Source organism: Idiotropiscis lumnitzeri, chromosome 1 (assembly GCF_059441095.1).
Source record: "Idiotropiscis lumnitzeri isolate Australia: NSW breed Sydney's pygmy pipehorse chromosome 1, RoL_Ilum_1.0, whole genome shotgun sequence".
NCBI classification, from domain to species: domain Eukaryota; kingdom Metazoa; phylum Chordata; class Actinopteri; order Syngnathiformes; family Syngnathidae; genus Idiotropiscis; species Idiotropiscis lumnitzeri.
Window position 1 is genome coordinate 40,367,735 of NC_142391.1, and position 16,089 is coordinate 40,383,823.

Below are 16,089 nucleotides of genomic sequence, written 5' to 3' on the forward strand. Positions count from 1 at the left end.
ATTTATCTTAGTCAATGACATGCCTTGTGCTCTCTCCTCCATCCAGGTAGAAAAAACGGTGAGAATGACAAAAACTACGACACATTGGATCTACCGAAGCGTTCCGAGCCGACAAAAGGTAGGCGCTTCACTAGCAAGTGGAAAATGCCGAACCAAATTGAAATAGAAGTTGTTAGATATGAGACAGAGCAATAGTCAAATCTGTCGATCACATTCATTGGAGTCCAGTGAAGTGCAGCAGATTGAGGCTTGCATTGCTATCGCAGCACTTGTCTAAGATTGCCAATGATACCTCAACACACTGTCTACATGTCTTTTCCATTCGGATTTTGGATTGGGTACAAATGTGACATTTCTGTGGTTACATTTGAGTAATTTCCTTTGCACTGGATTTACAACGCATCCATTTGTGGTATATACACACACACACGCACACACGCAGATCCATCAATGTCTAGTGGCAGACACTCAAGTAAATATCACTGCCTTCTAATAGGCCACATTAGCATTGGACACTTATAAAAGACAGGTTGGACTGAATTTCTGGTAGATTCAAAGTCAGTCATTTGCTACGTTCTAATAGAGTAAAGCTGATGAGTCAGAACTAGACAAAGCCAACAATATACTTATACCACCATGTACGTAAAAAGAAATCTTATTTTACTTCATAGCCAACAACAGCAATATGCAATGTTAACGAGGCTGGATTTACACTGCTTGGTTCAAGTGAGACAATTGAAATTGTTTCAATCACAAGAGGCACAATTCAGATATGCAATATCGAATGTCCTCAGATTGTAATCAGGCCTCATCCAAATGTGGCTGATATCTGATATGTATCGGCCAATACGGACGGATCAGTATGATTGAAATAGCCCAAACTGACATTCACACAACCACGTCAACAACAGTACAAATAACAGGGTAAAAAAATTATAATAATAATCCAGCCTTGATCTAAATGTATCATTAAATAAGGAAAATAATTGCTGATGGCAGTAAGTGTAATTATGTGATAGTTAGCCTTAATTAAACCAGTGTGGTCTTGTGAATGTAAACAAGGTCATGTGTCATTTGAAATCTACCAGTACACGTAAATAGAAAATCAAAACAAATTGGCATGTGGACCTACAGTGTATATGTAGTTTGAGTAACCCTATAAAGTGTGCTGATTTGCTTGTATAAAGGTGTGTCTGTGTAAATCAGTTTTTTCTTTGGTGCTCACTATCATCTCTGCCTGCACCATAACAGCAGAGAGTCTTAGAGCAGCTCTTATTCGCTGCAGAGGTTTGAAGTGATATGCCAGATTACGTGTCCTGATTTGATTTTATATCGTGAAGTCAATGCCAAGGTTCATTCTGGCAGTGCAAAATGTTTGGTTTTATTTCGTGTGTGCGTGTTTGGCTGATGGATATGGCATGCAAGACCTTATTGGGAAAAGTAATGACTACGTATACCAGTTTAATAGTTAAGAAGAATTGAAAGAGTTAAATGATTATTTACGTTTGGCATTGAGTTACAGAGGAACACAGACACATTTTGTAAATATGGAGAAAGCAGATGTTTATTGTTAATTTTTTGTTGTTGTTTTTTTACCTCTTCTATTTGGCTGCAGGTTGAAGCAGGTGGGTGGATCTGTCTTTTTATGGTGTGTGTTTTAAGGTGTATGTCATAAATTGGAGTTGGATTCTATGTATACTATTGTCCGTAATGGACACAACCTTTCTAAAAGGACATATCCTTATTGGTACTGCGTTACTCTTTTGGATCAGAACAAAGACGGAGACCGAAAAGAGGTGATCAGAGAAGCAATTATGATGTGTGAAAATAAAGGCCATTTGGGAGCTTTGGTGAGTGCAGCAGCCCCTGAGATGATGAAACATTTTTCCTGCAGTTAATTGAAACCTCAGCTAAACCTTGCCGCAGGAGGGAGACTTGAAGATGGTAGGTGGTAGGAGATGGAGAAAGGAGAGCGGAGGAGTGTGTTGTGCTCTTCCTGCTGCATTGATTTGAAGGGGGTTTGAGTTTTAAGCGTAGCTTTTTGAGGGTCTCTGGAATTTGATTTTGGCAGAGATAAATACACAAATATAATTGTAGTATTAGAAATGAAAAATAATATAATTGAAAGCACAAAAACTGTGCCTCTCACTCTCTATCCATGCATCATATTTATGGAAAGAAATTTCTGACAATTGAAGTCATCCGCGACTGTTTTATAGAAATTAAACTTTGTAAATAGATTACCGTGAAAAAATGTCACATTCATTTTTATGTAAGGCTTCCATTCTTCAGTTGTTTAATGTAATACAATAATAGAAAAGTACAAATGAGTCAATATGAAAACATTCCCATTCACACTCTCTCTCAAATGTTGTCTTTTGTGCCTCTCGGAGTATGTGACTGTTTTAAAAGGAGGATCAACAACCAGGAGTGAGCATTGATACAAGAATCCCGCTGAAAGTGATGATTTTTCTTTCTCAAATTCTGTGCAGTTGAACAGGCCTGCGCATTTTGTTTTCTTACTTTTTTACTTTCCTTCTGCACTTCAGCGTTCTCCATTGTTCTTCTTACAATCACACATCGTACAAATTGAAAAAACAACCACGTTTTGTTTTATTTTTGCTTTGTCTCGCAAGGCAAGAGTGTTTAATTTGTGTGGAGGTCTTCGCTCTGAAAACAGGTATGTATTGTATTGTATACCCTTCTTTGATATCATCCCACCGGAGATCTCTATTTGTGGAATAATGAACAGAGACTCCTGTGCTACTGCGTTGATGAGCTCTCGGTTGCGCTGAAAAGTGTGAAGCTCAATTGAATTAAGATAAAGTGAGCCACACTTCTATTGTTCCACTCTGCTGCCGACGCTGCGCATATTTCACTAAAAGGCTCACTGACATGAATCTGATTCTTCTAAACAAAATCACCACTCCCCCGCCGCCCAAAAAACCCAAAGGCATACTGAATGTCCTGGTGCAGTGAGACCATTTGTTCAGGCAGATCCCTTTTTCAAGATAAAGCATATTTGCGCCTCCAGAGTGGTAGAATTGTAGCGCAGTTCATGTCATTTAAAAACAGAATCTTGTAACTGATAGATTGTGCACTCCAAATCCCAAGCAGCAGCCTCACAAACTGTAGCTTCTCTGTTTTTGTGGGTAGAATTTAACACCTAGACCGAAGACGCTGACGTTGGATCTTGCAGATGTATCGGTTGCTGCACTAAGCCACTCACTCTCTTGTTCAGACTAAGCACACCACACTTACGTGCTTGAGATACCTTCTCAAATTCACCCCTTCTGTCTCACTTCCTGCTGCCACATTTCATAGAAAGGTGAGACCTAATTACAGACTATGACTGACGCACGAGCACTCCCTAACGAGACATATGGATCAAGTAACATGCAAAAACACAGATTGCATCTACATATGAAGATGAAAATGGAGACATTGTATTTTTTTGTCTGTTTGATCCATAGACAGGGCAACTGTTCATTGAATGTCCCCACTGAGCCATATATCACAATGCGCTGTTGTTGCAAAAAGCCCAACACTCACAATGTGCCAGTCACATTGTTCGCTGTATTTTGGTAATGCCCGTGGCCCACCACAGAAAACAAGCTTAATGACAAATACTTTGTTTGCAATCTCCCAAACCCACGTTCCATTAGGGTTTCCTCACAGACAGTCATGAAAAACAGAGATAATGAGGCAAAAGGGTTTTTTTAAATTTGCGGGACAAAATTAGACCACCTTGTGTGCTGTTGTGATAATACTATTGCTATGTGGCTGCACTGGACATTACTAGTGGGATGAAGTTATTGCAGCTTTATATGTGTGAGGACGCATAATTAGAAATAATAATACATCTTATATACATTTTATATAGCCCTTTTCTGGACACTCAAAGATGCCCCACAGTGTCATGCACAACCTGGTTTTGCTCACTGCACAGTCATGAAATTTAGCAACAAGCATTATGGTTAAGTGTGGGTTGCCATGGAATCATTTGGCAAACTCCAGAGATGGGAGCAAGTCACAAGTCTCAACTTGCAACCGAAATGAACATTTCCATTTCTACAAATGAAATATAGAACAACTAAAGATAAAAATCATTGTCTACACTTAAATACTTTGGGTAGACCCGAACAAACCACAATCCGCACAGCAAACAGAAGACAAAGGAATGATCCAGCAACATGCTGGTGTGCTGCAAAGCCTTAAAACAGGGAGTTGATGACAATCGCACACAGGCATGCAATGCATGTGCCTGCTAAACTCATCAACAAGATCAGAACAGGGAAACTGACAAAAACAAAACACTTGATAGGAAACACGACATTAAACTGTGAGGTACTATAACATGATCTTTCCAGCTGACCAAATTCTGAGGGTCTACTAGTATTACGTGAGAGGTCATTCAGCACACTCTCATTTGACTTAATACATTGCTGTATTTAAACCAATATCCACAGGTGGTCCAAATCTGCAAAAGTCATCGGTTTGAACACGAAAAATAATCTCAGCATGCCTTCTGAATATGGTTTAATTAAGTATCTTTTATTCAACATCCTCATTCTGTCAAATGTTAGTGTGAAAACAGCAACCGCGCTATATGGCTGGACATGTGTATATAAGGAGAGAAAAGCAGGGATTGTCATTCTCTCCACGAGTTAATCCCAAGTATCCATCACACTTAAGCATGTGATGGGTTGATGGCGTTGGAGCAAGCATTAAATGAGGGATGGTTGCTGACACCAATCCAGACACAGCAAATCCCTTCAATGTCAGCCACCATCACAATGGGCATCGTGCATTCTGGATGCTCGGTCCACTCTGAGACAGAGAGACTGAGGGTGAGGATGTCGCGCACCAGTCCAGTGGAGTCAAGGGGGATGGGAAATCAGCGTGATTCTTAATCAGGATTCAGCGTTTGACCAACATCGTAATCAGATTTGTGATGATTTTGGTACTTAAATAGGGCTCATAGAAACTGTAAATTCATATTTTAGCAAGTGTGCGATTTGGGGTGACGGCTTTAAAATTATACTGAGATTACATTGAATCAAGTATATGATATAATTTACATAAAATTTATATAGCGCTAAAGGAAACGCAAACTAAAACTCAATAATAATTAAGATTTTATATATATATGTCTGTATGTGTATAGATTTATAAAGCAGGATTCCCACAGAATTGGAGTCTACTTTAATTACGGGATTGGGACGGTACAGGATAACATTTTCACAGGCGCAGATGGGAACATGATTATCCAAAAGTAAAAAATAAAACTTGGACCGATGCATAGCCATTTTAAATTTAGCTGACCTCCAAAATGGGAATGGGTGCAGGACAGGAGTGGTTGTTTTCACCAGGAGAGGGATGGGACAAGATTTTAATTTATTTATTTATTTATTTTTACTGTATTGCAGGACTAGGACGGGACAGGATTTTTTTTTTTCTTTGGGAGTGGTATAGGAAGGGAGTGAAAATGCACCAGAATTTCTTTTGGCTTGTACCAGTCTTCAACCGATTGAATTGGTCCACACCAGAGTTTGATTACCGTGTTAGCATCTGACCAAATGAATTGCACAAAACATGATTTATACTAAAAGTAGCTATAGGGTGCTAGTGTGGAAGCTTAGATCCTTTCATGTTTCACATGTTTTTATCTATATCTGTAGGATTTTTTTGCATTCTTTGTAAACATTACCAAAGACATTTGGTTTCAGTATCATATTATTCCACATGTCCGTGGGTTGAGGCTGCATTGCACCAGTTTTCTATAAGATAGCTTTGAAATTTTAGTTCCTTTTACCTTTTATAAGTATTGTGGCTATCACATGTGAATATTAGCACACCGGCGTTGCATAAAATTCATGGGGAAGACGCGGCTAGTCATCAGCTTCAACAAGAATAACCAGATGTATGATAAAAATAGTAAACCCCCAAATATCTTAAAAAAAGCACTGACCAAACCTCCAGTATGCTTTTTCCATGAAAAACATGTTTGAAAAACACAAAAATATTGAAAAAAAACATCTGCATGTGCTGAACCGCACCTGGGGTAGTACTGTAAAAATATTTACATGTATATTAAGTGCCCCCCTCCCCAAAAATTACGTGAATTTATTTTTCCCCCAAACGTTCTTTTTTATTATTGTTTGGCTCGCAGGCTGCAGGTTTTCCATCTTAGCTTCAGACCAATCCATTTCTTTCACTACAAAAGCTAGCAAGACAAGGTTGACTGTTTTTAAAGCAACCAAAAGCACCTACATGCAATATTGTATTTACAGTGCAACCCTAAACTATACCGTAAAAGCCCATGTGTAATAATCAACCTTAAAAAGAATGTTTTTCTCTGTATCATACGGTCCTCTGGTTAGCTGGCATCCTTTATTACACTGGCAAACATTTTTGGTTTTGGAGTTCCAAAGATATTTTAATGATTTTTCAGTAATTCTGGGCTACAGTTTCTTTGAATTTGCACGAGTTTTGGAGACATTTATATTTTTTGGACAATTAATTGTTTGATATTTAAATTGGAAAATATCAACAATGCTTTTTGTTCATTCTCTAAAAGCGAAACAAGCTTTTTGTTTGTAGCTAATATTGACAAATTTCTAAATTCTTGGTTGATTTTCAAATGAATGCATATATAGAAGGCACTCTGTGATAGTGATGGGCAAATGAAGCTTTTATGAAGCGCTGAACCATTTGAAGCAATCGGTTCAAAATGGTTTGAAGCTTCAAAGCTTCAGTGATAATGACATCTAGTGGCGAAAAAACAAAACTGCAGCCATATACTATATAGAGGCTTTTAGGCAGTAAAACAGTATCTATACACAAACAATAATTGGATACCTAGTTCTTTATACTAAAAAACTATGTTTTTGTGTATTGTGGCAGTTTTCGAGTAAATAAAAAATCCACATACCTTGTTTAATGTCCAGCTAAGTAATGTGAATGTCATTTCATTATTTTTTTCCTGACGTCTTAACTAAACAAAAGTGTGAAACAATGTTACGCTAAGAAACCACAACTCATACGTTCAGACACTAAAGGATACCAATTTCTACATACATAAATTAACAAAAACTATGGCACAGGAAAATGATATGCATTTCAAAAATATTTATCTAAAAATATTACTTTTTCCACAGTCTTTGGATTTAGACTTTTTTTAACTGACAACCTCACGTTTTGAGAAAAATGCGCACACATGGCACAGATGCGCATAAAATCTTTAAACCGTCGAGAAGGGTGCGCGGCTTGCGGCGACCTTGACGCTCACTGTTACCTCGATGAGCGAAAGTGTCTCGACTAGGCGGTCTGACGTCTTCAAAATTAGAAAATAAAATTAGAAGTGTTTTATATGACACTTTTCATTTTTGTTTTTGCACCACCCATTATACAAAGTCCACTGCGGCACTGTGGCTGATTTACAGCAGTCACTGTTCTTAAATACACTAATGTTCAATGGTCAAATTCATTTTATGAATTTTATTAAACCTTATTATACGATCGTATGCACGTCTACTTATCTAGTTTCAAAAAGTGTATATAAAGATATCGATAGTTATTTTTATGTTACTATGTAAAATTGTCTTCCATTACAAATGTGACTCGAGCTAATTCTACTTTAAAACCATTTAAGTATTTGTATATCTGACCATGCTTTACGTTCAATGAATGCACTTAATTTGAAAACGAAAAGCTGCCGATAAGTACTAACGCTCTTCGTATTTGAGCGTCGAGGTCGCCGCACGCCGCGCACACCCCGTTGGAGACAGTCACAGGGTTTATTAGAGTTCATTTAGAGAACAAAACAAAACCGTTATTGTTTCGGACGTCACAGGTCACGTTTTTTCTCCTGACTGAACGGAGCATCGGAACAATGTTCCGAAGCAATTTTATTTCCGGGTTTGAAGCGTGCGCCGGAGCTTCGGTTTCAGAGTGCCCATCATACTCTATGATAACGATAACGACATGCTCAACAAAGGAACTTGGAAAAACTAAAATATCAAAACGTGCAAAACAACAGTGACGAACAAAACACAACTTGACTTAACTTAACTAAACTTGACAGGACTGGGCGAGACAGGTATGAAGACATGGACTTGAATATCTGACATGGACAGCAACAGGAACAACGATAATGGACCAACAAGAACTGAAAGCAAACAAGGAACTAAAACAAACAAAGTAACGAGACAACAAGGAACACCTGGACAAGACACAAAGGGTTGGAGGGAGCTGATTGGTTCACACTTGGGAGTGAGACGACAAGCACAGGTGAGCACAATCAGGTTTAACGGAAGACACAAACCAAACGCAAGGGTAAACATGAAACTAAATACTAAAAAAAATAAAATAACACGCAAACCATGACACATTCACTTGTCGAGTGAGTCTTTGGGGCACAGAAAATCTTATAAATCTATATCTAGTAGTGGAATGTAATATGTCTCTCAAGTATGGCTTTTGGACTTTTTTGTGTGTTTAAAGTCTATTTGTCAGCGTGTTTTTGGTTTACCTTCATCAGTCTGTCCTGCTTGGTTCAAACATCGCGCAGTAGGATTTCATTGTGAAATACTAACCGTCACTGCAGCAACTATACAGTGAGCTAACAAAGGTTTCCTGCTGTGCTAAAATAGACTTTCATTGCCAGGAAATGTTAGTAAAATTGGCAATGGACACCTGATGTTGAAAGGCAGATATGGAGGAAGTATGAGCTAGGGTGTCTGAGCTGTCTTTTGTCTCTTTTGGCACGCTATAACTTTTCCCCATAGCTGTCAGTTCCCCTCGATCATCCCATGTCACCAGGACATCTTTGTGACCCAAAGCTGATGGGCAGCTTTACAAGACATAGGCCTGTGGCCGCTTTCTGCTTTCCTTTGTCGGCATCCAACAAAACTTAGGCCAACTGCAGTATGGTTATGCTAATGCATGTCCAGGGGCTGCCCGCAGAGGTGCCAAGCTACAGAATCATCCAAATGGGTACCCGGGGAGATCATGAAGCTTTCACTTCTGGCTGCTGTCCATATGGAGGAGGGGTGCCTTTGAAGACAAACTGTGAATATATATATATATATATACAGTGAACCCCCGGTTATCGCGGTTAATGGGGACCGAGACCACCCGCGAAAACTGAAAATCCGCGAAGTAGCGTCGCACCTTCAAAAAAAACAAAAAAAAACACAGTGTATATATATACTTCGCACCTATATATATATATATATATATATATATATATATATATATATATAGGTGCGAAGTAGCGGCACACCTACAAAAATGCTTAAAAAAAAAATATATATATATGTACTGGTAGAGAGAGAGAGAGTGAAATTCATGTTATAACAAAAAAAAATATTATTAAAACTTATTATTTTTTTATTCCCCAGCCATTATTTTTGTATTTATTCAATTACTTCTTTTTGTATTTATTTAATTACTTCGACTTTTACCTGCTGGTACGCCGTCCGGTGTGCCCTGTGAATGTTATGATCCTCCAGCAGAATTGGAGGATTGAACAGGACTCTCCAAACGCAGACCCGGGAAAAAAGGTGGTGATACAAAGATATTTATTATAATCACAATATAGTCAGTGAAATCAGCGCGTCTCGCAGCAGCTGACGGCATGGCGCGAGACGATCGCTGGAGGAACGCCCACACATCTGAAAAAACAAAAACACACGCGGCATTACAGGCACGGATCATGACAGTGAAATGAAAGGTGGCATTCTTCATTTATTTATTTATTCATTTATTCATTCATAACTGACAGCCTCGCGCTCCGCCGGTGCGCGGGCGGAAGGTGCTCCTATTCGGCTTACTGTGACGCGAGCATGCCCTCCTCCTCCGCCGGCCGGTCTCCTTCGGAGCTCACGCACGGTCTCGAACGAAGCGAAATGTCGCCGCGCGAGTGCCCGGGCGGATGTTGTTTCTCTTCGGCTTAACTGCCACGCACGCCGGCCGCAGCTCGGGTACGGTCCGAACCGCGCGAAACGTCGCCTCCGATCGTGCCGGGGGGAACGTGCTCTTCTCCGTCCACTCTCTTCTTCGCCCGCCCACACTCTTCTTCGGCGCACGCCGGCTGTCTAACCGCTCCAGCGCCCCGCCGTGCCGCTCGGCGAAACTACAATGCCCCCGAATATTTTTTAGACCCGCGAAGCACTGAACTCGCGAAAGGTGAACCGCGAAGTAGCGGGGGTTCACTGTATATATATATATATATAATAATAATAATAATAATAATAATAATATTCCCTTTATTAGTCCCACAATGGGGAAATTCAAGATTCGAACCCACGCCTCTGGGGAGACTGGGTCCTGAACGCAGCGCCTTAGACCACTCGGCCATCCATATATATATATATATACGCTTCCCTCATAAACTTTCCCTCTGGTTTGGGTTGGTGATACTTGCTATACATTACCGTATTTTCCGGGCCATAGGGCGCTCTTTAAAGTCCCTAATCTTCCCCAAAACAAACAAAGCGCCTTGTAAAGCGACGCGCCCATTATATGGACTAAGCATCACTCGCTACCATCAACCCTTTTACTTAGTGATGGGTCCAGCGACACTGAGGCGTCGATGCGCGCGCCGAGCTTCCAGGGCAAACCCCGTGTCGGTGCGGGTACCGCTTTAAGAAAGTCACGTGACCACTACCAGAATCGTGTCGACACAGTGGTCGCGCGCCAAACTGTGTTCATAAAGGAAGCGCATCTGTCAACAAGATGGACGCTCAAAACAAGCATCGAGTTATTGGCGCGTTACTTTGCGTTAAAGATCCGCAAGATGGAAGACGTCACTGTTGATGCGCACTCAGAGGTGCAGCGCTATATGTCCGCAGGACACGTTGCACGTACGGAAGACCCGCTCTTATACTGGAAGTCCATGGAGGCAACGTTCCCTCACCTATTTATATTAGCCACACAGGCGTTGTGCACACCGGCCTCTTCAGTGCCTTGTGAGAGGATCTTCTCAAAGGCGGGGGAAATTGCCTCAAAAAAAGAAATAGACTGAATAACAAAACGCTGGAGAAACTATTTTTTTTTAATAAAAATCTTTAATTACAATGAGTCCATTGTCATTCACAACACTTTTACTTAATTTATCAACTGCGTCTCGAATATCAAAGATTTCTTATGTGAAATTGCGTGTATGTTAAAATAATGTGAAAGCAAATGCCTAATCAGAATCAGAAATCCCTTTGTCATTGTACTCAAGTGTGCAACGAGATTAGAGAGCTCCCCTCTCCAGTGCAATACAACAATAATTCAGTTAAATATATAAATTAGATAAATAAGAGAATAATTAGTGCGATAGAAAGTAATAAGAAATAGGATTTATAAAAACACATCAACGTCGCTAATCAATGGAATTGGAGAAAATTAGTTTGACAGATCAGTGTCAGATGACCCTGTCAAAGGTTTCCTGCAAGTCCACCAGGTGTCAGTATTCAGCAACAAAGTGTCAACACAGTGTCAATACATTGTGTCACTGTGTCGAAACGATACAGGATGCCTCATCTACCAATCACAACTTTTACTCATTGGGCTGTACAGAGTGCATGTTAGCACACCCTGCTGGTCAAAGTCTGAGTCATCTATGCTTCAAATTGACCGTGACTTATACATTATGTGACTATGGTGTTTGGGTGATGGTGTTGGAGAAAGCTGGACAAAAGGGCAGCTGTCCACAATGTTGTAGTCTGTCTTATCATTTATGTTATTGCAAGCAAGAAACGTCCCAGGTTTAGACAACAGACAAAAAGCCCAAAGCACATCAGCACATCTCTCTAAACAGCCATGTGATTGGCTGAGTCTGAGTGGCTCCCAAGAAGCCATTGCTATAATCTTTTTGTGTTATTTTTATTTCTTTTGGGGATATAGATGGCATGAGAGATACATGTTTTGTGTTAATCTTATTTCTTTGTTTCATTGTTTGCTTGTATGCTGAGTTTTTTTTTTTGTTTTGATTTGAAACCGTGACTCTAAGGAGTGTGGTCCCTCCCCTGACGTTGTCTAGTAGGCTATAGTCAAGACACGTTTTATTGGTTGGAGTTGTTGTTATTGGCAGTGATTCACAATTCTTTCATGACATCTGTTATCTAAACGGGGTGATACCTTTGGCAACTATCCTTTAAGGGATTGGGTCCTGGTGAGCTGGCATCAGCTAGCGCGAGTAGCTGAGCTAGCGCGAGTAGCTGAGCTAGCGCGAGTAGCTGAGCTAGCGCGAGCAGCTGAGCTAGCGCGAGCAGCTGAGCTAGCGCGCCTTGTAGTGCGGCGCGCCTAGTATATGCATTAAATACGGAAATAGCACCCTCAACTGGTGTTGCGCCCTTCGATGCAGCGCGTCTTATGGCCGTAAAAATACGGTAATTCAGCATACGTGGGTCAAAGAGTTTGTTTTCTATGAATCCTGCGTTCTAACCAGGGCCTTTACTACAATATAAATGGTAGAAAAGTACAAGAAAGACAGTTTGTAATTAAGAAGCACTTTTCTCTGATCTCGCTTTAACATACATTTGAAATTTAGTGCAACATCTTGATGCATTTTAAACATTACAAATGAAATCGTAAGAACTCTACATTAAAGTCTAATGCCTAGCACACCAACCTTTTTGAAGCTGAGAACTACTTCTTGGTGTTTTGTTCATGTGAAGGGATTCCAGTTTGATACGCACTTCGGAAATAACAGCTTTGCTCAAATTACCCTCCATATTATTACATGTTTTATTAATAATTGATGATAATAGCAATTTATGTGACAACACTAATCGAGTTAATAATTTTCCACAATAATCAGGAAACTGATAAATGTCAATATACAACACTTTATTTCTATAAATCGCTACCAATGCTCACGTTTTCAAATGATCCCTTCTACAAAATTCTGAGGTATTGGTAGTCTTTCGCTGGTGAATTTGATTATTATACAGTCAAAACTCCCTATTTGCGGGATCACTACAAAGACAAGTCACGAATAACAAAAAATGTATGATTCATAAACACCCCTACATAATGACTACAATTGCTGCAATCATTTACATTTTAAATAAACTCCCAAAATGACGGCATTTCACATGAATCTTACAATAAACTTTCAGCCATTGATTGGCTTTCATTTGATTGGCTTTGATTGGCTTTCCAGCCAAGATTAATCATGATGAATGATGGAAAATTGTGCAATTAATTAGTTTTTTTGAAACATTTCTTGCTTGGCAGATTTAATATTGACAAACCAAAATGTCTCTCCAAACCATGACAGACCAACATTACTCAGTTATTTATTCTCTCGCCTTTGTGTAAAAATTACTATTACAGCACCTTGAATGAAGGTGAGCAACGGTCGAGTCCAACTTGTCCGCACACTCTAAAAATCCATAAAAGACAATCAATTTAAAATCTCTCAAATAGTAGGGGTGTAAAAAATGAAACGCATTGTAACGGCTTTACTGTAGTGGCAATAACTACATGTATATTCTGATGAGCTCCCTCCTTCGTTGTGCCCCTCAAGGTAATGTGGCTCAGATAATAGAGATGGCATTTCACAAACCCCTAAGATCTTATCAATTTACTTGGTTTTGTTTACAGAGTTCCACAGCTGCTCACTTGTTACGTAATAAACCTAGGAGTGCTACTGTCCTTGTTAACACAAGCAACACACAGCTCTTGTAATGATAATGATCGTAAGTTGTTGGCCTTTCTTCATTTTCTTCCTTTAATCTTGTTGTGCTTCGTTAGTTACCATGTGGCTGCATAAATTTGTTTAATGGCTTGAAAGCAAGCTGGTGGGGTCAAATGTGCACGAGATGCAAATGTGGCCTGACAGTGGAGAGTTAACAACTCCTGGTTTACAACTGAAACACATTCAGTCATGAAAAAAAAAAGATTTATTTTTACTGTCTTCAACATTTTCCTACTGCCAAACTGAGGAAAAAAAACATGTGATATGTCATGTTTGAGTTGACTTTAAGTCAGGACTGCAAAGGTTAAGTCGGTTCCAAGATCGAGGGAATATTTTATATCCTGTTGTTTGTTTTCTGTTTTTCCATCTGCCACTCTACTTGATGCGCTACCTCCATTCGCAGAAGGATTGTTTTGAGGCTGAGACGAGTACCTGTTTGAGTGATGAGCATCACTTTTTATCAAGCAATGGCCCTGGTGTTTGTGGCGCCATGTCTGTGTGTATTATTAGCGTTCCAGGTGTCTTGCAATGAACCTACCCGACTGGAATGCTGATGGCAGAGTCTGGGAAGTGTGTGAGAGAAGAGTTGATTTTTGAGTGTCATACACCCATAACGCATAATCCATTACATTTTACCAGCCTGCCTGCACTGCTGCACCTACATTCGCCCAGCTTTATTTATTTGCACGTCATACACAATGCAACTCAATGTTCTTCACACTAGAAAAGACACAACAACTACGAGCTTTGCAGCATACCAGTGAAATGCTGCTTCACCATGTTTACTATGAACTCTGGACTCTACGAACTAACCTGAGCCTGCAGACCACAGAGACCTACTGGGTTTATACTCAATCAACATTTTGTTAATATTGTCAATGCCCAAACTATTCAGTGATTTATAGAAAAGTAACACCATTTTCAAATCTATTCCACAGCTGATTGGGAGCCAGTGTAGAAGCCTAAATTGCAGTCGATTCTGAAACAACATGAACCATTCGTGCTCTAACCTTGTCCTTGTCGCTTTCACAGTCATCTTACACTCTTTAAAAAAAGTCCTTCATTGTTGAGCTGTCATTCACGAATCTTTGTTTATTATCCTATCAATTCTTCCATCAATTACTTATATATATATATATATATATATATATATATATATATATGTGTATATATATATATATATATATATATGTGTATATATATATATATATGTATATATGTGTTGATGTCGCAATTTCTAACAGCAATGCTGCCTTGGCCACACTCCAGATTTTTATTTCATCCATTTATTTCTCAATTGATTCAGCTTCTGCTTCTATCAAACAAGAAACACACGATACATGCATCGGCTAAGTGCTTAATTATTATATTGGGGCACTTCATATTCACCCTTGATGTATACAAATACTGAATGAATGAATGAATGAAATTAACGTCTGCTCCCATCCTCTAGTGTGATGCTTCGTGTTATTAATAATATCATGTCAACAGTTCTGAATGACCTTGACAGCTAATACTGTACTATCCAAAATCTCACTTGTGTGTCACATGGAAAATTACTGCAGGCTTTGAGATCCAGTGACTGTCTCTCTGTCCATCCCTGTGTCTGCTTTGTCTAATAGCGTATGATGTAATTATGTTCCCATTAGAGGGAGGCCTAATGATTTACAGCGGGAGACGTGTTATGTCCAAGCCAGATCAAAACATCCAAAACGCCGGGCTTGTGGGATCAATAATCTTCTCCTTGTGTTCTCCTTCTTGTTTGTCATTCTGAACTATCGACTGTCATTAAACTTTAATACCATAGTTAGCGAGGATGTTGCGTCAAAGAATTAACGGCCGTTTTTGGGCGATATTTGACGTCAAATGTGTCTTTTCAGTAGTCCTAATCACGGGTGTGTTTCCTTCTAGGTTTTGAGCTTCTTTATCAACCAGAAGTGGTGAGACTTTATCTTTCCCTGCTGACTGAGAGTCAAAACTTCAACACCCTGGAGGCTGCTGCCGGGGCTCTGCAGAACCTTGGTGCTGGCCAATGGACTGTGAGTGCAAGGGTGGGGGTGGAACAGCAGACACCAAATTTATCATATTTATTTTTCAGTTTTGGAATAAAATAATAACCACAATTTTTTTTCAGATTGAAACTGTGATTATTAAAATGTAGTTATTCAACTACTAAAACTCAGAACCACCATCATATGACGATTTATTCCTGCACACTTAACATTTTCTTTCACAGTGTTCTTTTTGTCTCTTGTGTTTTCATTCTGCTACGTCCTCTCCTTTGATGCCTTGCATCTTTGCAGATATTGAAGCCTTGAATAAGCATCACCATTATCTCTTCATCACATTTATGTTTTTTTTTTATATATATATTTAACTCTTGGGACTTACTG

The 16,089-nt window shown here is 39.5% G+C and overlaps 1 protein-coding gene across 14 annotated transcripts in view; it reads left to right on the forward strand.

The window, feature by feature from the left end:
- Positions 1 to 16,089, forward strand: part of arvcfb (ARVCF delta catenin family member b) — a 181,385-nt gene that overhangs the window by 154,190 nt on the left and 11,106 nt on the right. For 13 of the 14 annotated variants that reach the window (XM_088300854.1, XM_088300916.1, XM_088300899.1 and 10 more), the window contains 2 exons: positions 47 to 118; positions 15,608 to 15,735. In XM_088300854.1, coding sequence (XP_088156980.1) covers positions 47 to 118; positions 15,608 to 15,735 — 200 coding nt within the window. The remainder of the gene's footprint in view (positions 1 to 46; positions 119 to 15,607; positions 15,736 to 16,089) is intronic. The other variant, XM_088300907.1, reaches the window with a different exon arrangement.